At 45.7% G+C, this 14,680-nt stretch overlaps 1 protein-coding gene across 1 annotated transcript in view; it reads left to right on the plus strand.

The window, feature by feature from the left end:
• The first annotated feature begins 1,223 nt into the window (after nt 1-1,223).
• Nucleotides 1,224-14,680, plus strand: part of CACHD1 (cache domain containing 1) — a 205,381-nt gene continuing 191,924 nt past the window's right edge. Inside the window, exon 1 of the mRNA XM_012767130.2 lies at nt 1,224-1,654. Within this exon, the coding sequence (XP_012622584.2) occupies nt 1,403-1,654 (252 nt within the window). The 5' untranslated portion in view covers nt 1,224-1,402. The remainder of the gene's footprint in view (nt 1,655-14,680) is intronic.

The raw sequence follows: 14,680 nt of genomic DNA on the forward strand, positions 1-14,680 counted from the left end.
CACACACACACGTTCCAGGTGCTTCCAATAGGTGATTTCTCAGAAAGCTGGAGTCAGGAGCAAACAGGAGGGTTAACCTGCCTCTCCATGCTTGGGATAACAGGTGTGTGTGGTGAACTCTGGTTCAGTTCTTCTTATTTTTTTATTTTTATGCTTTTGGTGGGATCAGTTGGTTCATTTCCAAACAGAGCTGAAAGAACCGTGTGGTGTTTAAGAGCAAGAGCCTTTGAAAGACTTGTGCTTAAATTCTGGATCTACCTCTTAATCTCCTGGGTGACCTTGGGCAATTTATTCCACCTCTCTAAGCCTCAGTCATTGTTACCTAAAAATTTGGGATAAAGACATGTATCTCGCGGGGGATGTAGTGGGGATGAGAGAACACTGTACACAATACAAGCCCCAGAGGACGGAGCCGGGCACACAGCAGCTGGTTGCAAAAGGAAACGGGTTCCCGGAACGCGGGCTGGCTGTGGCGATCGTCCACATTGAGGAAAGGGAGTGGACGCACAAATGGCAGTCGCCTCCTTCCCCAGTCGCTGCCAGGCAGAAAGCCAGCGTCCTGGAACTTAAAGGGACTTTCGCGGGGTGGAACCAGGAACGGGTGGGCCCCCGGATCCCTCGCGTGGGCCGAGGCGGTGAGAGCTGGGGTGGGTCGCTGTCCCGCCACGAGAAGGTCCTAGTGGCTGGTACCCGAGCAGGGAGTCTGGTCCGCGGCCCCGGCGACTCGGGGGCCGGTTCCAGGCGGCGCGGGGAGAGAGGAGGGGCGGCCGGGGCATGTCCCCGCCTCCCTCGCCGCCTCCATAAATCACCGCAGCAGCGGCGGCGGCCGCGCCGGGAAGTGCACGGAGCCGGAGCGCAGCGTGGTGGCACCAGACACCTCCCTTTCCCCCGCCGCTTTCTTTCTTTCTCTCACTTGTGTGTTTTTTTAAACCTCCCTCCTTCCCTCCGCGCTCGGGTGGCTGCCCCAGCCTCGCAGCCCGGTCGCCGCGCCTCCTCCCCGGCTGCCGCCGCCCGCCCTCGCCGCCGCCGCCTCGCCGCGCCCGGACTCGGGGAAGCCACCGCCGCGCGGCTCGCGGCTCCGACCGTCCGCCCGCGGCCCGCGCTCTCGGGGACGCCCGCCCGCCGCGGGGCCGTGCGGGGCCGGGGCCGGGGCCGGGGCCGGGGACCGCTCGCGCCGCCGCTTCCTCTCCCGCCCGCCGCCGAGCCGGGCGATGGTGGCCGCCCGCGCTCCCGCGCTGTAGCCGGGCGCCCCCTAAGTTTGGGAGCCGCCGCCGCCGCGGCGCGGAGACGAGTCTGCAGAAGAGGAAGAAAGTTTTGCGGGGTGCGCCGAGCGGGCCCTGGGCGCACCTCCCGCCGCTCCCTCCGCGCCTGGAGCCGGTCGGCGGGGAGTCGGGGAGCCGGCATGGCCCGGCAGCCGGAGGAAGAGGAGACGGCGGGGGCGGCCGCCCTGACCCGCCGCTGTCCGGGCTCGCCTGGCTGGGCCGGGGCCGGGGCCGGGGCGCGGCGGCCGCCCCTCTGGCTGCTCTGCCTGGTCGCGTGCTGGCTGCTGGGCGCCATGGCCGACGCCGACTTCTCCATCCTGGACGAGGCGCAAGTGCTGGCGAGCCAGATGCGGAGGCTGGCGGCCGAGGAGCTGGGGGTCGTCACCATGCAGGTAAGTGGCCCTCTTCGTGTCCCCGAACTTGCCAGGCATCCTGCCTTATCCGCGCAGAGCCGGGTCCCATTGCCCGGTACAGGTCCCCTTGACTGTGCATCGGTTCCTCTTGCATGGACAGATACCCCTTTCCTGCCGGACCCCGCAGTCCTCTGCACGGACGCCCTGACAACACACCGACTCCTCTCCCAGGCGCTCACATACCGGCCCCCTTTTCCTCTGCAGAATCCCTGGCCCTCTGCACGGAACCCACTTTCCCCAACACAGCACCCCTCTGCCGCGCACCAGCTCCTTTATCTCGGAAGGATTCTTCGGTGTCCTCGGACTTCCTTCCCTAATTTGCACACATTTCCCCAGTAGAATTGTCTTCACCCCGCCACCCCTGCAAACTCCCCTTCCCTCTTTGTGTCCCCATCCCAGGGCAGCTGGCCCCGCCTGGCTCGGACGATTTTCTGAGGCTCCCACCGCAGCTCCTTGATCCGTCTTCGTGTCCTCACTGCCGAGCCGATGGGTGCCGGGAGGGAAGGCACGGCGGCGCAGGCAGCTGCTCCAGGGCCACCTGGGTCCCGGCGGAGAGCCGCCCCGGTGCATTGGGGGAGGGGCTGGCCTGGTACATTTCGGGTACATTCCCGACTGTAGTCCTGGTGGGGAGACTCTTTTTGTTGTTTTTCGCTTTTCCTGTTGTGGGTGCCGGCTGCTCGTTGTATGATTTTTGTTTTGTGTGTGCCTTTTTGGGGTGAGGAAAATAGCAAAGTGAGTAAGGTTCCCACTTCTCCAGATTGTCCACCACGTCTGTCCACCCCAGGAAGGGGAGCGGGGGCGCTTACAGAAAAATTGCCCGCGGCTGTTCTGGAATCCTGATGATGCTCCTAATAATTAACGGTAGTAAAAATGGCTAAATAGCAACCACCTGGAGATTCTATCCCGCCGTTATTTTAATCTTATTGGCTGAAAAGGCCACTCGAGGCTGAGATGACACTCCGAGTCTGAAACCCTTGCAATGACGTTCTTACGTAAAATAACACCATTCTCTCCTACGTTGTAACAACAATCGTGGTGATGAACGTGGTCTTCGAAAGAGCGAAGTTTCCAGGAATGTGTTCTTGGTATAGGGTTCCCATTTCCATTCTACTGTGGCCACTCCTTTTACCTCCCACCTGGAAAGGTGTTTGAGTCACTTTGGCATTCAGGTTTGCGACGTCTTTTTTTTTTTTTTTTTTTTTTTTTGAGACAGAGTCTCACTTTGTTGTCCAGGCTAGAGTGAGTGCCGGTGCGTCAGCCTAGCTCACAGCAACCTCAAACTCCTGGGCTCGAGTGATCCTTCTGCCTCAGCCTCCCGGGTAGCTGGGACTACAGGCATGCGCCACTATGCCCGGCTAATTTTTTTTTTTTTATATATATATCAGTTGGCCAATTAATTTCTTTCTGTTTTTATAGTAGAGACGGGGTCTTGCTCTTGCTCAGGCTGGTTTTGAACTCCTGACCTTGAGCAATCCGCCCGCCTCGGCCTCCCAAGAGCTAGGATTACAGGCGTGAGCCACCGCGCCCGGCCCTTTTTTTTTTTTTTTTTTTTTTTTTAACCTTTATTCCCCAACCCAGTCTCCTCCCAAGAGGATAAAAATTTTCCTAAAGCAAGTTCCACAGGCATTTTTCACTCCAGAAAAAGATGATTGGGATTTTTTTTTTTTAAGGGTGAGGTGAGATTGAGAAGTAGATGGTTTGCTTGAAAGAGAATTTTACATTTATTTGCAGACGCTCAGACTTGAAGTGCGATGGAGTCAGATTTTCTCCATTTGCATAATAATAGATAAGCTTTTAAGATACATCATTTAACTCTCCCTTTACTTGCAGATCTCTCAGGTTCAGAGTCAGTTATGTTTTTCCATGTGTATTTGTGATTTCTGATTATTGCTGAGTTCTTAGGAGTGAAGTGATTTTTGGAGGAGATGGAAAACTAGGATTTTCTTTTTAGTGGTGAATGTTTCAATTCACAACACAAACAATTGTATTTTTGTATAGAGGCACCTCTTTTAATAAAGGAAATTTAGTATATTACAGTTTTGGACTGGTTGTAGGATTACTGGGCATTTGTCACCTTCACTTCATCACTAGGGCTGGACAAGGAATCTTAGGGATTTTTTCCCCCTTCCCCATGTAAGCTAAGGACTTGCTTTTTCTAAGATGCTGACAGCCATTTTACTGTTTCTCACCCAGTCCTTAACAAAAGGTGAAATTGGATCCCAACACATTGTCATTCAGGTAGGGATCCTAAACAAATGTAGTTTTAAAAGACTTCTCTGTTGAAAAGGAGACACTTCAGAAAAAAGCTCTCATCGGTGGGGGGTTTGTGCCCAAATGGCCCTTTATCTCCTCCCAACTGGCCTCTTTCTAACACCTTTGCAACCCCTTTGTGGAAACAGACCTCCTGTGGACAGGGTTTTGTCTGGCAGAACGTGAAGTGGCTTCTCTCCCTCTCTTTCTCTCTCTCTCTCTTTTTTGAAAGGAGCCGCAATACTGTATTTAAATTCTTCTTGAGCTGTACATTGATCTGCCACTTGCCTCTATCTGGTAAAATTAGAGAAAGTCTCTTTTTAATTTAGTTAGACTGCTGGGGGAAAGACTGGTAATAAATAAAATGCAGGTTAGATTTCTGGCCTTTGAAACAAAGATATTGAGCTTCATATTCTTCTCTGTAAACCTTTGGGATTTGTTCAATGGGCCTGAAATTATGTGAGTTTAGTTACCTAAATTGTAGATTATGAAGTACTCCCTTGTGGAATGTTGGGTTTTACAGACATAGAGCTAATCTGTTGTTCAGAGGTAGGTTAGGTGGGCTGGATCGGGTCAGACTTGCATATGAAGATGGTGGGGGGTGGGGGTGGATTGAGGTCGCGTCTCTGCAGGAAAGAAATACCTTCCCTTAAGGGATGGACTCCTTTCATTTGACCTTGGCATTTCAAGCACAACATCGAAATTCTGTGGCCTTTCAGGACAGCATCTCATTTTATGAGAAACTTTCTGTAGGTCTGTTTATGTTTAAAAAGCCAATTTTCAGACTTTTATTATTGCTTCTGCTGAAATCCTCCAAAGACAATTTTTAATTTTGAGAAATTGCAAAGTGGCCATCAAAATAGGCCTGTTGTTTTGCAGCATTTAGAAGGGCAGCACACACTACTCACAAGAGGTTGCAAGCGGTAATTTTACAAAAACAAAACCCAAGCCTTCTTTCGGCACTATCGTTTCCCATGACTGGTTTTTGTGCTTGCTGCTAGAGAAGACAGTTTGAAAAGCAGTCTATCATAAAGATTTTCTTGGAAAAGTTTTCTGATGAAGGCTGCCTACTCATGATTTTTTGTTGTTCCTTCATAATAATGGAGAAAATTAAAAAAAAAAATCTTTAAATGAGTTGCACCAACCAATTTTGCCAGTGCCCTGGGAAAGCTGCCACTGATTACTGCCCTGCTGGCAGTAGACATCATACATCATGGGTGAAAGTCAAAAACCTAATCATCATCTCCTCAGGGGTCTGGCAGAGTGAAGCCATCAGTGTTGGGATCTGGGAGCAGTGAGTAGCTGTGACCAGGGAGACTTGTTTCTGCCTATTCATTCATGCAACAAGTTTTTATGAAGCAGCATTGTGGAGCAGAAAGACCTCCACGTTGGCTATCTGGAGACCTGGATTCCAGCACTGCTACTTACAAGTTAGGTGACTTTTATCTGTAAAATTGAGGAGGAGGATTCTTCCTTGAGATTTGCTTTGTGGGCTTAATGGAAAATTGTGTGTATAAGAAGGCACCTGTTAATGTTAAGCTGGGGCTGAGAAATGGTGACGGATGTGGTTGTTCTTAAATGGAGAGGAAATTATTGAAAGCTTACTGAGCACGGAACTCTATGCTGGGTGTTCAGGGAGGTTACGAGGAGGTATTCCAGCACAGCCTCTTAAAGGAGTTTATATTCTGGAACAGGAGGTGAGTAAGGATTGCACAGGTAAAGCAGTTAAGTAACAATGCCTGCTTGTTAGAAGGCATATCTGGCTCTGGGAGCCATTTCACCAGGCACTTATAAGGCCCATTTAACATTATATGACAATGCAGGCTTCCTAACAGCAAGGGCCTGGCACATGGCCAGTGTGCCCGCCTTGATGTTAGCTCAGACACACTCTGCTGGGCTGGGCACACTCACTGTGAACTTGGCAGACAGACCAGCAGGTTGGTCAGACAGCTGTTGTATGGGGCCTGGAAGGGGAGGGAGGAGTGGGGTTTCTTCCAGTTGGGGAAGAAGACATACCAGAAGCAAAACTGGAGCTTCAACTCCAATTGACATAAGAGCAGCAGCCAGGACAAGAAGTCACTTCAGAAACCGAAAGGCTCAGCTGAGGCAGAGGTGTTGGTGGAAGATACAGAGCAATATTAGTGCCTGCAGCTGAAAGGCAAAGGGGCATTTTGTATGCAGTACAACAGCAATGCACAATGCATTATTCACTTTTACACATATCCAGTTATCTTTTGGGGGAGGGCTTCTGTGAGCGGTCTTGTTAGACTAAGCTGGCAATAAAAGGTGACTAAGGCCTGGTCCATGCCCTTAATCTTTCAATTAATGATGGAAATAGACACAAAAAAAGCATCATGATACAGGTTGTTAGTGAAAGGTGTTACACTGCAGTGGGCTAGTGCAATGGTGGAGGGAGGAACAGGGCATAATGGGGGCACAGAGGAGCCTTATCCAGGTCCCTCTGATGAAATCAACATGGTGACCTATTTCTCCCTTGGCCTTTTCATTGACATGTTCACATACAGAATCCAATCCTGAAAGCACCAGAGGCCTCAAATGTGAAGAGTAACCAAATCAGTAGTTCATCAGACATTTCTAATTTCCTTTGGTGGCACTGGACAGGGTAGCTGGTGTATTTTTCTTTACTTTTTTTTTTAAGACAGAGTCTCACTCTGTTGCCTGGGCCAGAGTACCGTGGCATCAGCCTAGCTCACAGCAACCTCAAACTCCTGGGCTCAAGCGATCCTCCTGCCTCAGCCTCCTGAGTAGCTGGGACTTCAGGCATGGACCACCATGCCCGGCTAATTTTTTCTATATATTTTTAGTTGGCCAATTAATTTCTTTCTATTTTTAGTAACGACAGGGTCCTGCTCTTGCTCAGGCTGGTTTTGAACTTCTGATCTTGAGTGATCTGCCCGCCTCGGGCTCCCAGAGTGCTAGGATTACAGGTGTGAGCCACCTCGCCCAGCCTAGCTGGCGTATCTTGAACACCCGAATGGTAGGTTGACTCTGACCCTTGTGCCCCTTCATTTGGTTCCCCTGTCTTATTTCTTTGGCCATCACCCTGGAGTTTCTATGATTATTGGACATAAATGTCTTGGTGGCTCTACAGTTACAACTGCAAGCTGATTTGTAGATTTGTAGTCATATTTAGGTAAGGTGTGTATTTTTCCCCAAATCACGTGCATTGTACCAGGAACAGCCTGGCTTAAAATGATTTGAATGTGTGCTTATTCAATATAGAGTATTTTAGGGGGAAAATCGCCTGTATTTGCAAATAATGTGGTTTAATTCTATGCCCTGTGTACAATATAAGCCTTAGTAGAAAAACTGCTGCATTACTTTCTTCCGAAATTAAATATTTGGAATACAAGAAAACTGACCATTGATAGATGATGCTGAGTTGAACTTGTTAAGAATGAGCCCAAGAAAAAACATGTTGAATGACTTCTGATGGACTATCCCTGTGTGCTTAGTACTTCCTCAACTTCCTCCTCACTAATGCCTGTCTTAGCTGGCCTGGTCCCTTGTGCTTATTATGTTTTTCCTGCCAATCCTTCTGGAGTCTGGAAGGGCTTGGGGGAGGGGAAGGGGAGATGGTTTTACACTTTATAACATGTTGGTGCTATTTCTGGTTGCTGCTTGAGGAGTTCCTTCCTTGAGCTTAAGTGGATGAGCAGGCAGGAACCTTGCAAACCTCTGGAATTTTGGTATTAGGTGGAGAGGGATTTATTTTGAATCTGCTTGGACCCGGTAGAAAAATTTATTGAAAATTTGAAATGTGAAAGGGACAAGAGGGACAAGAATTTTGACTCAGCCAATTATTAACTGTGTAACTTCTGGCATGTTGTTAAATCTGAACTTGAGTGTCTTCATGCTTCATGTGGTTAATAGGGAGAATAACATATTAAAAGAAACTGTTAGCATAGGCCGGGCGCAGTGGCTCACGCCTGTAATCCTAGCACTCTGGAAGGCCGAGGCGGGCGGATTACTCGAGGTTAGGATTTCGAAACCAGCCTGAGCAAGAGCGAGACCCCGTCTCTACTATAAATAGAAAGAAATTAATTGGCCAACTAATACATATACAAAAAATTAGCCGGGCATGGTGGCGCATGCCTGTAGTCCCAGCTACTCAGGAGGCTGAGGCAACAGGATCGCTTGAGCCCAGGAGATTGAGGTTGCTGTGAGCTAGGCTGACGCCATGGCACTCACTCTAGCCTGGGCAACAAAGCGAGACTCTGTCTCAAAAAAGAAAGTGTTAGCACAGAAGCTAACATAGCCAGTAAGCTGAAATAGAAATATAGGAGCTGTCTACTTAGTAGCAGGTCACGGAACCTGGAAGGCAACAAACAGGTAGCTCCTGGCCTGAATGAAACCTAAATTTAATCTTTGGAACCAGCAGATTTCAGTGTAGTCAATCCTCTGTCCCAGAGTTTCCAAGGTGTGGCTCACAGACCTCAGGGATGTGGTGCAAAGCCATTCTTTGGGGTTTCTGAAGAAAATGCTAGACCTGCTATTCATTTTTATTTATTTACTTTTAAACTTTTTATTACAAAGATTTTATATACACATACACACACACACACACACACACACACAATAGTAGTGAAAATAGCCTTAGAATGCCCACATACCTCTCACCCAACTTAAACAGTTATTAACTCATGGTCAGGCGGGTTTCATGTCTACCTCTGCCTCCACTGGCTCCTCCCCTCCTTCCAGATGATTTTGAAGCAAATTCCAGACATCACATAATTTCATCCATAACATTTTGCATTTTTGTTTAATTTCATTTCTATATTTTTATAATGTACATACAATATTGTTACACTAGTATATAGAATTTGCAATTCACAAATAGGTATAAATATTTTGGAGGTTGTATGCTTATATTTTTTTATGACGATGTGCCTGTACAAAACCATTGCTGAGTCTCCTTACGCCTTCAGGACTGGCTAATACCTTTGCCCAGCAAACACTTCAGCCTTCCAGATGTAACGCCAAGCTTCTTTCCGGAAACCCCTCTGGATCTCTCCCTGATCGTGTTGTCTGGCCCTCGTTTTCATGCCTGGCTTTCCCCACAAGCCTGTGTGAGGGTCCCTCTTTTCTTAGAGGCCCGCATATATCTGGGCACATGCGTTTGACTGATGCAGCAGGAACCACATCTGCTGCTTGCCTCTGTTCTCTCCCCCTTCCAGGAGAGGTAGGAGTGGGAAAAAGACAAAACAAGCTGTACATGGAGGAGAGGGGAGGGTTGAAGAGGAAGAGCTGACTTACATATTAATATTTATTTGTCTTCTGATCAGTCTGTCAGCAGATACTCACTGGGTGCCTCATTGCAGAATTGAAGGCTAGGGGAGTACAGGAGTGGTATAGGACATCCAATGCCTTCCCCCAGAGCTCCTGTCTTATCAGGGAGGCTAAAGCACCTTGGATAGGTCAAGACAATATAGAAAGAAATAGTAAAACATGAGATGAAGAGTACACCCAGGGTTGCTATATAACTAATGTTTACAGGGGTCAATTAAGGCAAAATGAACGAAGTGGACGCAGTGTAGGTCCACAGGGAGTGGTGTGGCAGCCGCTACTGGCTGCTCCATTTGTTGCCCAGGGGCAATGGGGGTCCAGTGTTGTCATATCACTTTGTTTTTCAGAAGCTGGGTATCTGTTTTTGTGTCTTAAAATGTTAGCAACTAATTCAGATTAAAAAAGAAAAACACTATGTGGGCCAAACCAAATATGTCTGCAGACTGAATCAGGCCAGAGGCCACCAATTTGCAAAGTCTGGGTTAGAATTATTCAGGTGGGTTCCTGGAAGAAAAACCAGGAAATTGACCAGCCCTGGTCAATTTCTGTGTAATAGAGGAGAACTTTCTGATAGTTCTATTAATACAACGGGTTGCCTTGAAGATGAGCTCCTTGTTGTTTTAATTACTTCAGCAAATATTTATTGTATGTTTATTTTGTGCCAGGCACTATGTTAGAAGTGGTATATCATTTAATTTCTGATGTAATGAATGTTATGAAAGAGAAGGTTCTAGATGGTTGGAGAATGTATGTCGGGGATTTTGACCTATTTGGGGTGGGGAGGGATTTTGGAAGGCCTCCCTGAGAATATAGAATGAGTAGGAGCTGGTTAGTCAAAGAGGGGAATTTCCAGAAGGCTTCTTGCTGAGGGGAAGCATAGTGCCTTTAGGAATGGAAAGATGGTATTAGGCTTAGAGTTAGAGAACCAGAGGGAGGAAAGGGCAGAAGTAGGCAGAGGTCAAGCTGTGTGGGACATTCGGATCCTTTATGTCAGTCAAGGCTTGTTGTATGGACTAGCAGAACATTCAACTCATACTGGCACAAAAGGAAGCTACCAACCAGTGCAATTGAATGGTCTGGGGTTGATCCTTGGGCAGAGCTAGATGAGGACTCAAAGAACGGGGCCAGTATGCTTTTTCTCTCTCCTTGCATGTCTACTTCTTAAACAGGTTCACCCCTCTGTTTCAATGTGGCCAGCAGTAGCTTATCAATATTTGAGTTGAGAACTAGCTGCTGCTTGTGCCTGAATTCCTTCTGTTCGAAGGTGCTGTGCTCTGAGGAGAGGAAATTAGAATCTAGGGCAAGCTTGGAACTTAGAAAAAACTCGGCTAAAATGACTTAGGGCTCAGACTAGCAGCCATCAGCTGCCAGGGCCCACTCCATTTCTGGGCTTTGCCTCTCCAAGTCCAGTTTGAGGAGGGCCTGCTAGGAGGTCTTCCTTGTTTCTGGCCCAGACACAGGCTGGCTGCCTATTGTGCTTGGTCCTGAGGAGCTGTGCAAACCCAGGCTCGGCAGGCCAGCCCTGGACGTGCCTTTTCTCCCTGACCTTCTAGATTCACAGGTCACTGGGTGCCATGAGAACTGAGAAGGAACAGGGTGATGGTCAAATCTGCCTCCCTCATTTTACAGATAATTCATTTTACAGAAACTGAGGCCCAGCGGGCAGTGGCTCTGTGGAGATTGCAGCAGTAGTAAGCAGTAGATTTGAACTCAAGTCTTGGTCTTATGACTTTTGCTTTTATTATACTGTGGGAGCTGCATTTCTCCAGTGCTTTAAAATGGCAAAGGAAACTTAATAGTACACATTCCTGTTTTGAAAAGAAAGGTTGGCTTTGTTATTTAACAGCTAAAAGCTGATGGTCTAATTTGACAGCTGACTAGATTTTAAGTTGTCACTTAAATACCTAGAAGTTCAGGTATTTCTTCAGCCCCTGAAGAAAGTTCAAAAATTCTGAGACTTACTAGAATGTTCTTAGGTTTTTAAGTGCAAATTTAAGTGGTCAGTAGCTGTTTATCATTGTGAACCTGTAACCAACAAAGTCATGTTTTTATTTACTAAAAAGGTAAAATTATATTTAAAGAACTTTAGCAGAGGAATGACTTTGGCTGTTTAGTGTTTATTATGTAAAATCAACAGAAGGAAATTCCACCTGTAATTTTCCGGCAAAGTTCTATTTTGAAATTGGATTTCATGCCCTGTCTTTCTCTCCCTAGTCATTAGGAGTATGAAGTTGTTTCGTATTTTTTTGTGTGTGAAAATTGCAATAGTATTATTACTTTGGGAGAATTTATTTAATTTGATGATGAAACAAAATAAAAATCATTTGCCTCCTTATCTTGCCCTTTTTTTCTGAATTCAAAGGTACTTTTTCTCTACTTCAGACCTATAGAGTCAAATGATTTCTGAGTTAATTACAGTTTGAAGAGGTCTAACACCCAAATACCAGAGTAGGTCATCTGAAAAGTAGCTTATGGTTTATATTCCCCTGGAAATAGTATGCTTTATTGTAATTGCAGTGTAGAAGCCAGGGGAGTAAATTCTTATCTTGTACATGATAATGTCTTGGTTCTCTTCCAACCATAACAGTTATTTTAAAGATGCAGTCAAAGTCCAAGACTACAGCACTTTTTTTCTTGCTTTCCCTTTGGAATTTTTTTTTTTAATTTTATTTTTGCATAGAGTATTTTAAAAGATACTTTGAGGCCCTGGTGTGGAAGGACAGTGAAAATAGGCAAGCCAGTGAGAATGAATCTGAATTTTTAATTAGGCTTTGAGTTGTTTCTTCAAAGTGTGGAGACATCATTAGTGATGTAAGTCGTGTTGCATTAGCAGAGACTGACATTTTACTTCAAACGCAGAGAGTGCAGCTGTCCTGTGCAGATAAAAGTTGCCAAGTGCGGAATAGCAAGGTGGATTGGTAGATAATTAGCTGTCCCACATTACTGCAGTGAGGAAGAGGCCTGCCAGTCATGGGCAGGAAGGAGGAATTATTAGTGGGAGAAAATCCAAGTCTGTCATAAAGCAATTTGGAATCACTTCAGCTGTGGCAGAGCTGATAAGGCTTATGTTAAGGAAATAACACAAACCGAGTCTAGTATAGGATGACCAACTTTTTCACTTTCTTTTTTACAAAAATCTTCATTCAAAAGAGGAAGGGCCAGAAATTAATGGTGCATACATAAATATACTGAAGTACAGATTCATCAGTCCACTCTGACTTTGTGTATAAAATAATTAACCTGCTTAAAATAGTCTTCATATTTCCATGTCACTTGAAAATAAAGTGAGAATTCTATATATAAAAAAAAAATCACAGAGAAGCCATAAACCCGTGGCAATTACTGTGCTGTGTATAACCGTGAAAAGATATTTGAAATAGAAATTTTGAAGTATATCATCTGTCTAGTATAAATGTACAGTATTTATAAATGGTCTGAGAATATTTTTATGTCCGTATTAGTGGTGGACTACGTGTGTGTATATTTAAATATTTTAAAAGTTTTTCTGTGATCATTGCATTTTTTTTCTGAGAAATTAAAGTTGTAGAAAGGCCAATTGGGTTTTTGGTCCACTTGGATTGCTCCCTGTGCCTCTGCCAGGATACTGGCCTCCTTTGTCCTAATTCCACCCACTTTTATTGATTGGCTTTCTCTAAAGCCAGTGTCTCTCTCTGCAGTCCAGAGATAGGAGGGAGGTACTGAAGAAGGTAGGTGCCATGTTCTGCTTATTAGTGTCTTCTCTGCTTATTAGCTGCCCTTGGCCACTGCAGAAGAAAGCCAGTTGTGTGCTTTTTGCTGCCTGTTTTTCTTCCTCCCTAGGGGACTGTTAGTCACAGGGTTATTGTTGCCCTGGGTGATTTTGGGAGAAAACCTGGAAAACTGAGATTTTTTTTTTTTTTTTTTCAATCTTGGCTATTTGATCCAGAGTTGGCTCCACTGACCTTCCTGTGAAATGTAAAAATTTGCCCCTTTGGGCAGGGGACTAGCCTGTGTCTTGATTGTGAACCAATCACATTTGTTAGTGGCGTTTCAAATTTGGGATCCCTGAAGAAAAGTGTAAATTCAGATGACCATAAACGAGGCAGATACATTATTTGCATGTATGTATATTCGGATAATAAATGTGAGAGGAGTTGCAAGCAGTAAAGCATCTTAGAGATAAGTTATTAGAATATGAGTTCCTGCAGGAAAGAGCTGAGGCTTACCCATCTGTGTAGTTCTGGTATTCGCTGTCTGCGGCTCGTGATGAGGACTCAAAAGAAGTCTGGACTATAAAACTTGGCCAGCAGTCTTTAAATGATAGACTTTGTAACTTTTTAATGATTACTATTCCAAGGTTAGTTTTTACTACTATGTTTAATGTGTCAATTTCTTTACTTACCCTAGACTGACTTTAAAATGTCTTGACTCTTTATTTGCTACTAAAGATCTAAAATGTTTCAGATGAGTGTGGGTATCTGCCAAATATCAAGCACATTAGGACTCCAAGCAGACACTAAGTATTACTTGGTTCTGATATTTAATTTATTCATGTTAGAGAAAATAAGGCTACATTTAAGAATGTAAAAAATGCAAAACTGTGTGTATACTTGCAAATTATGTACTTGGAGCTACTTTATCGTAGAGGTTAGAATTTATTAGGTTAATTCATTTCACAAGTATTTATTGACTGACTGATTGATTGACTGGGTCTTGCTCTGTTGCCCAAGGCTAGAGTGTAGTGGGATCATCACAGCTCACTGCAAACTCAAACTCTGGGCTCAAATGACCCCCCTTCCTCAGCCTCCAGAGTAGCTGGGCCTACAGGTGTGCACTACCATGCCCAGCTAATTTTTCTTTTTCTTTTCTTCTTCTTCTTCTTTTTTTTTTTTTTTTTGTGTAGAGATGGGGGTCTCACTTGTGCTCAAGCTGGTCTTGAATTCCTGGTCTCAAGTGATCCTCTCACCTCGACCTCCCAACGTGCTAGGATTATAGGCATGAGCCACTGTGCCTGGCCTGTTTCAAAAGTATTTATTGAGCACATACTATGTGTCCGGTGCTATGCTTGGTTTTGAGTTTAGATTCAAAAGAGAGAGAGATGGCCCCTATTCTGATGGAGTATGTAGCCTGGTAGGAGAAATAGACATTTAAAAAGCACATAAATTCTGAGTAATGTTATTAAGGAAACATGGGGCTTTTAGAAAGAGTACTAAGGAGATCCTTTAAAAATGTAAGTCAGATGTGTCATTTCTCTGTTTAAAACTCTCTAAAGGTTCCCGTCTGACTCATGATAAAACCCCAAACTATGGTGGTTTTCACAGCTGGGTGTGATCTGGCCCTGTGACCTCATATCTTAGCTCCTCTCCCCCTTGCACATGCTCTGTGTACTCCAAGCACACGCCCACCTCAGAGTCTTTAAGTACGCCATTCCTTTTGCTTAGGAAGAAGGAGCCTTCCTTGCCAACCCTC

This window comes from Microcebus murinus, chromosome 2, assembly GCF_040939455.1.
Source record: "Microcebus murinus isolate Inina chromosome 2, M.murinus_Inina_mat1.0, whole genome shotgun sequence".
NCBI lineage: Eukaryota > Metazoa > Chordata > Mammalia > Primates > Cheirogaleidae > Microcebus > Microcebus murinus.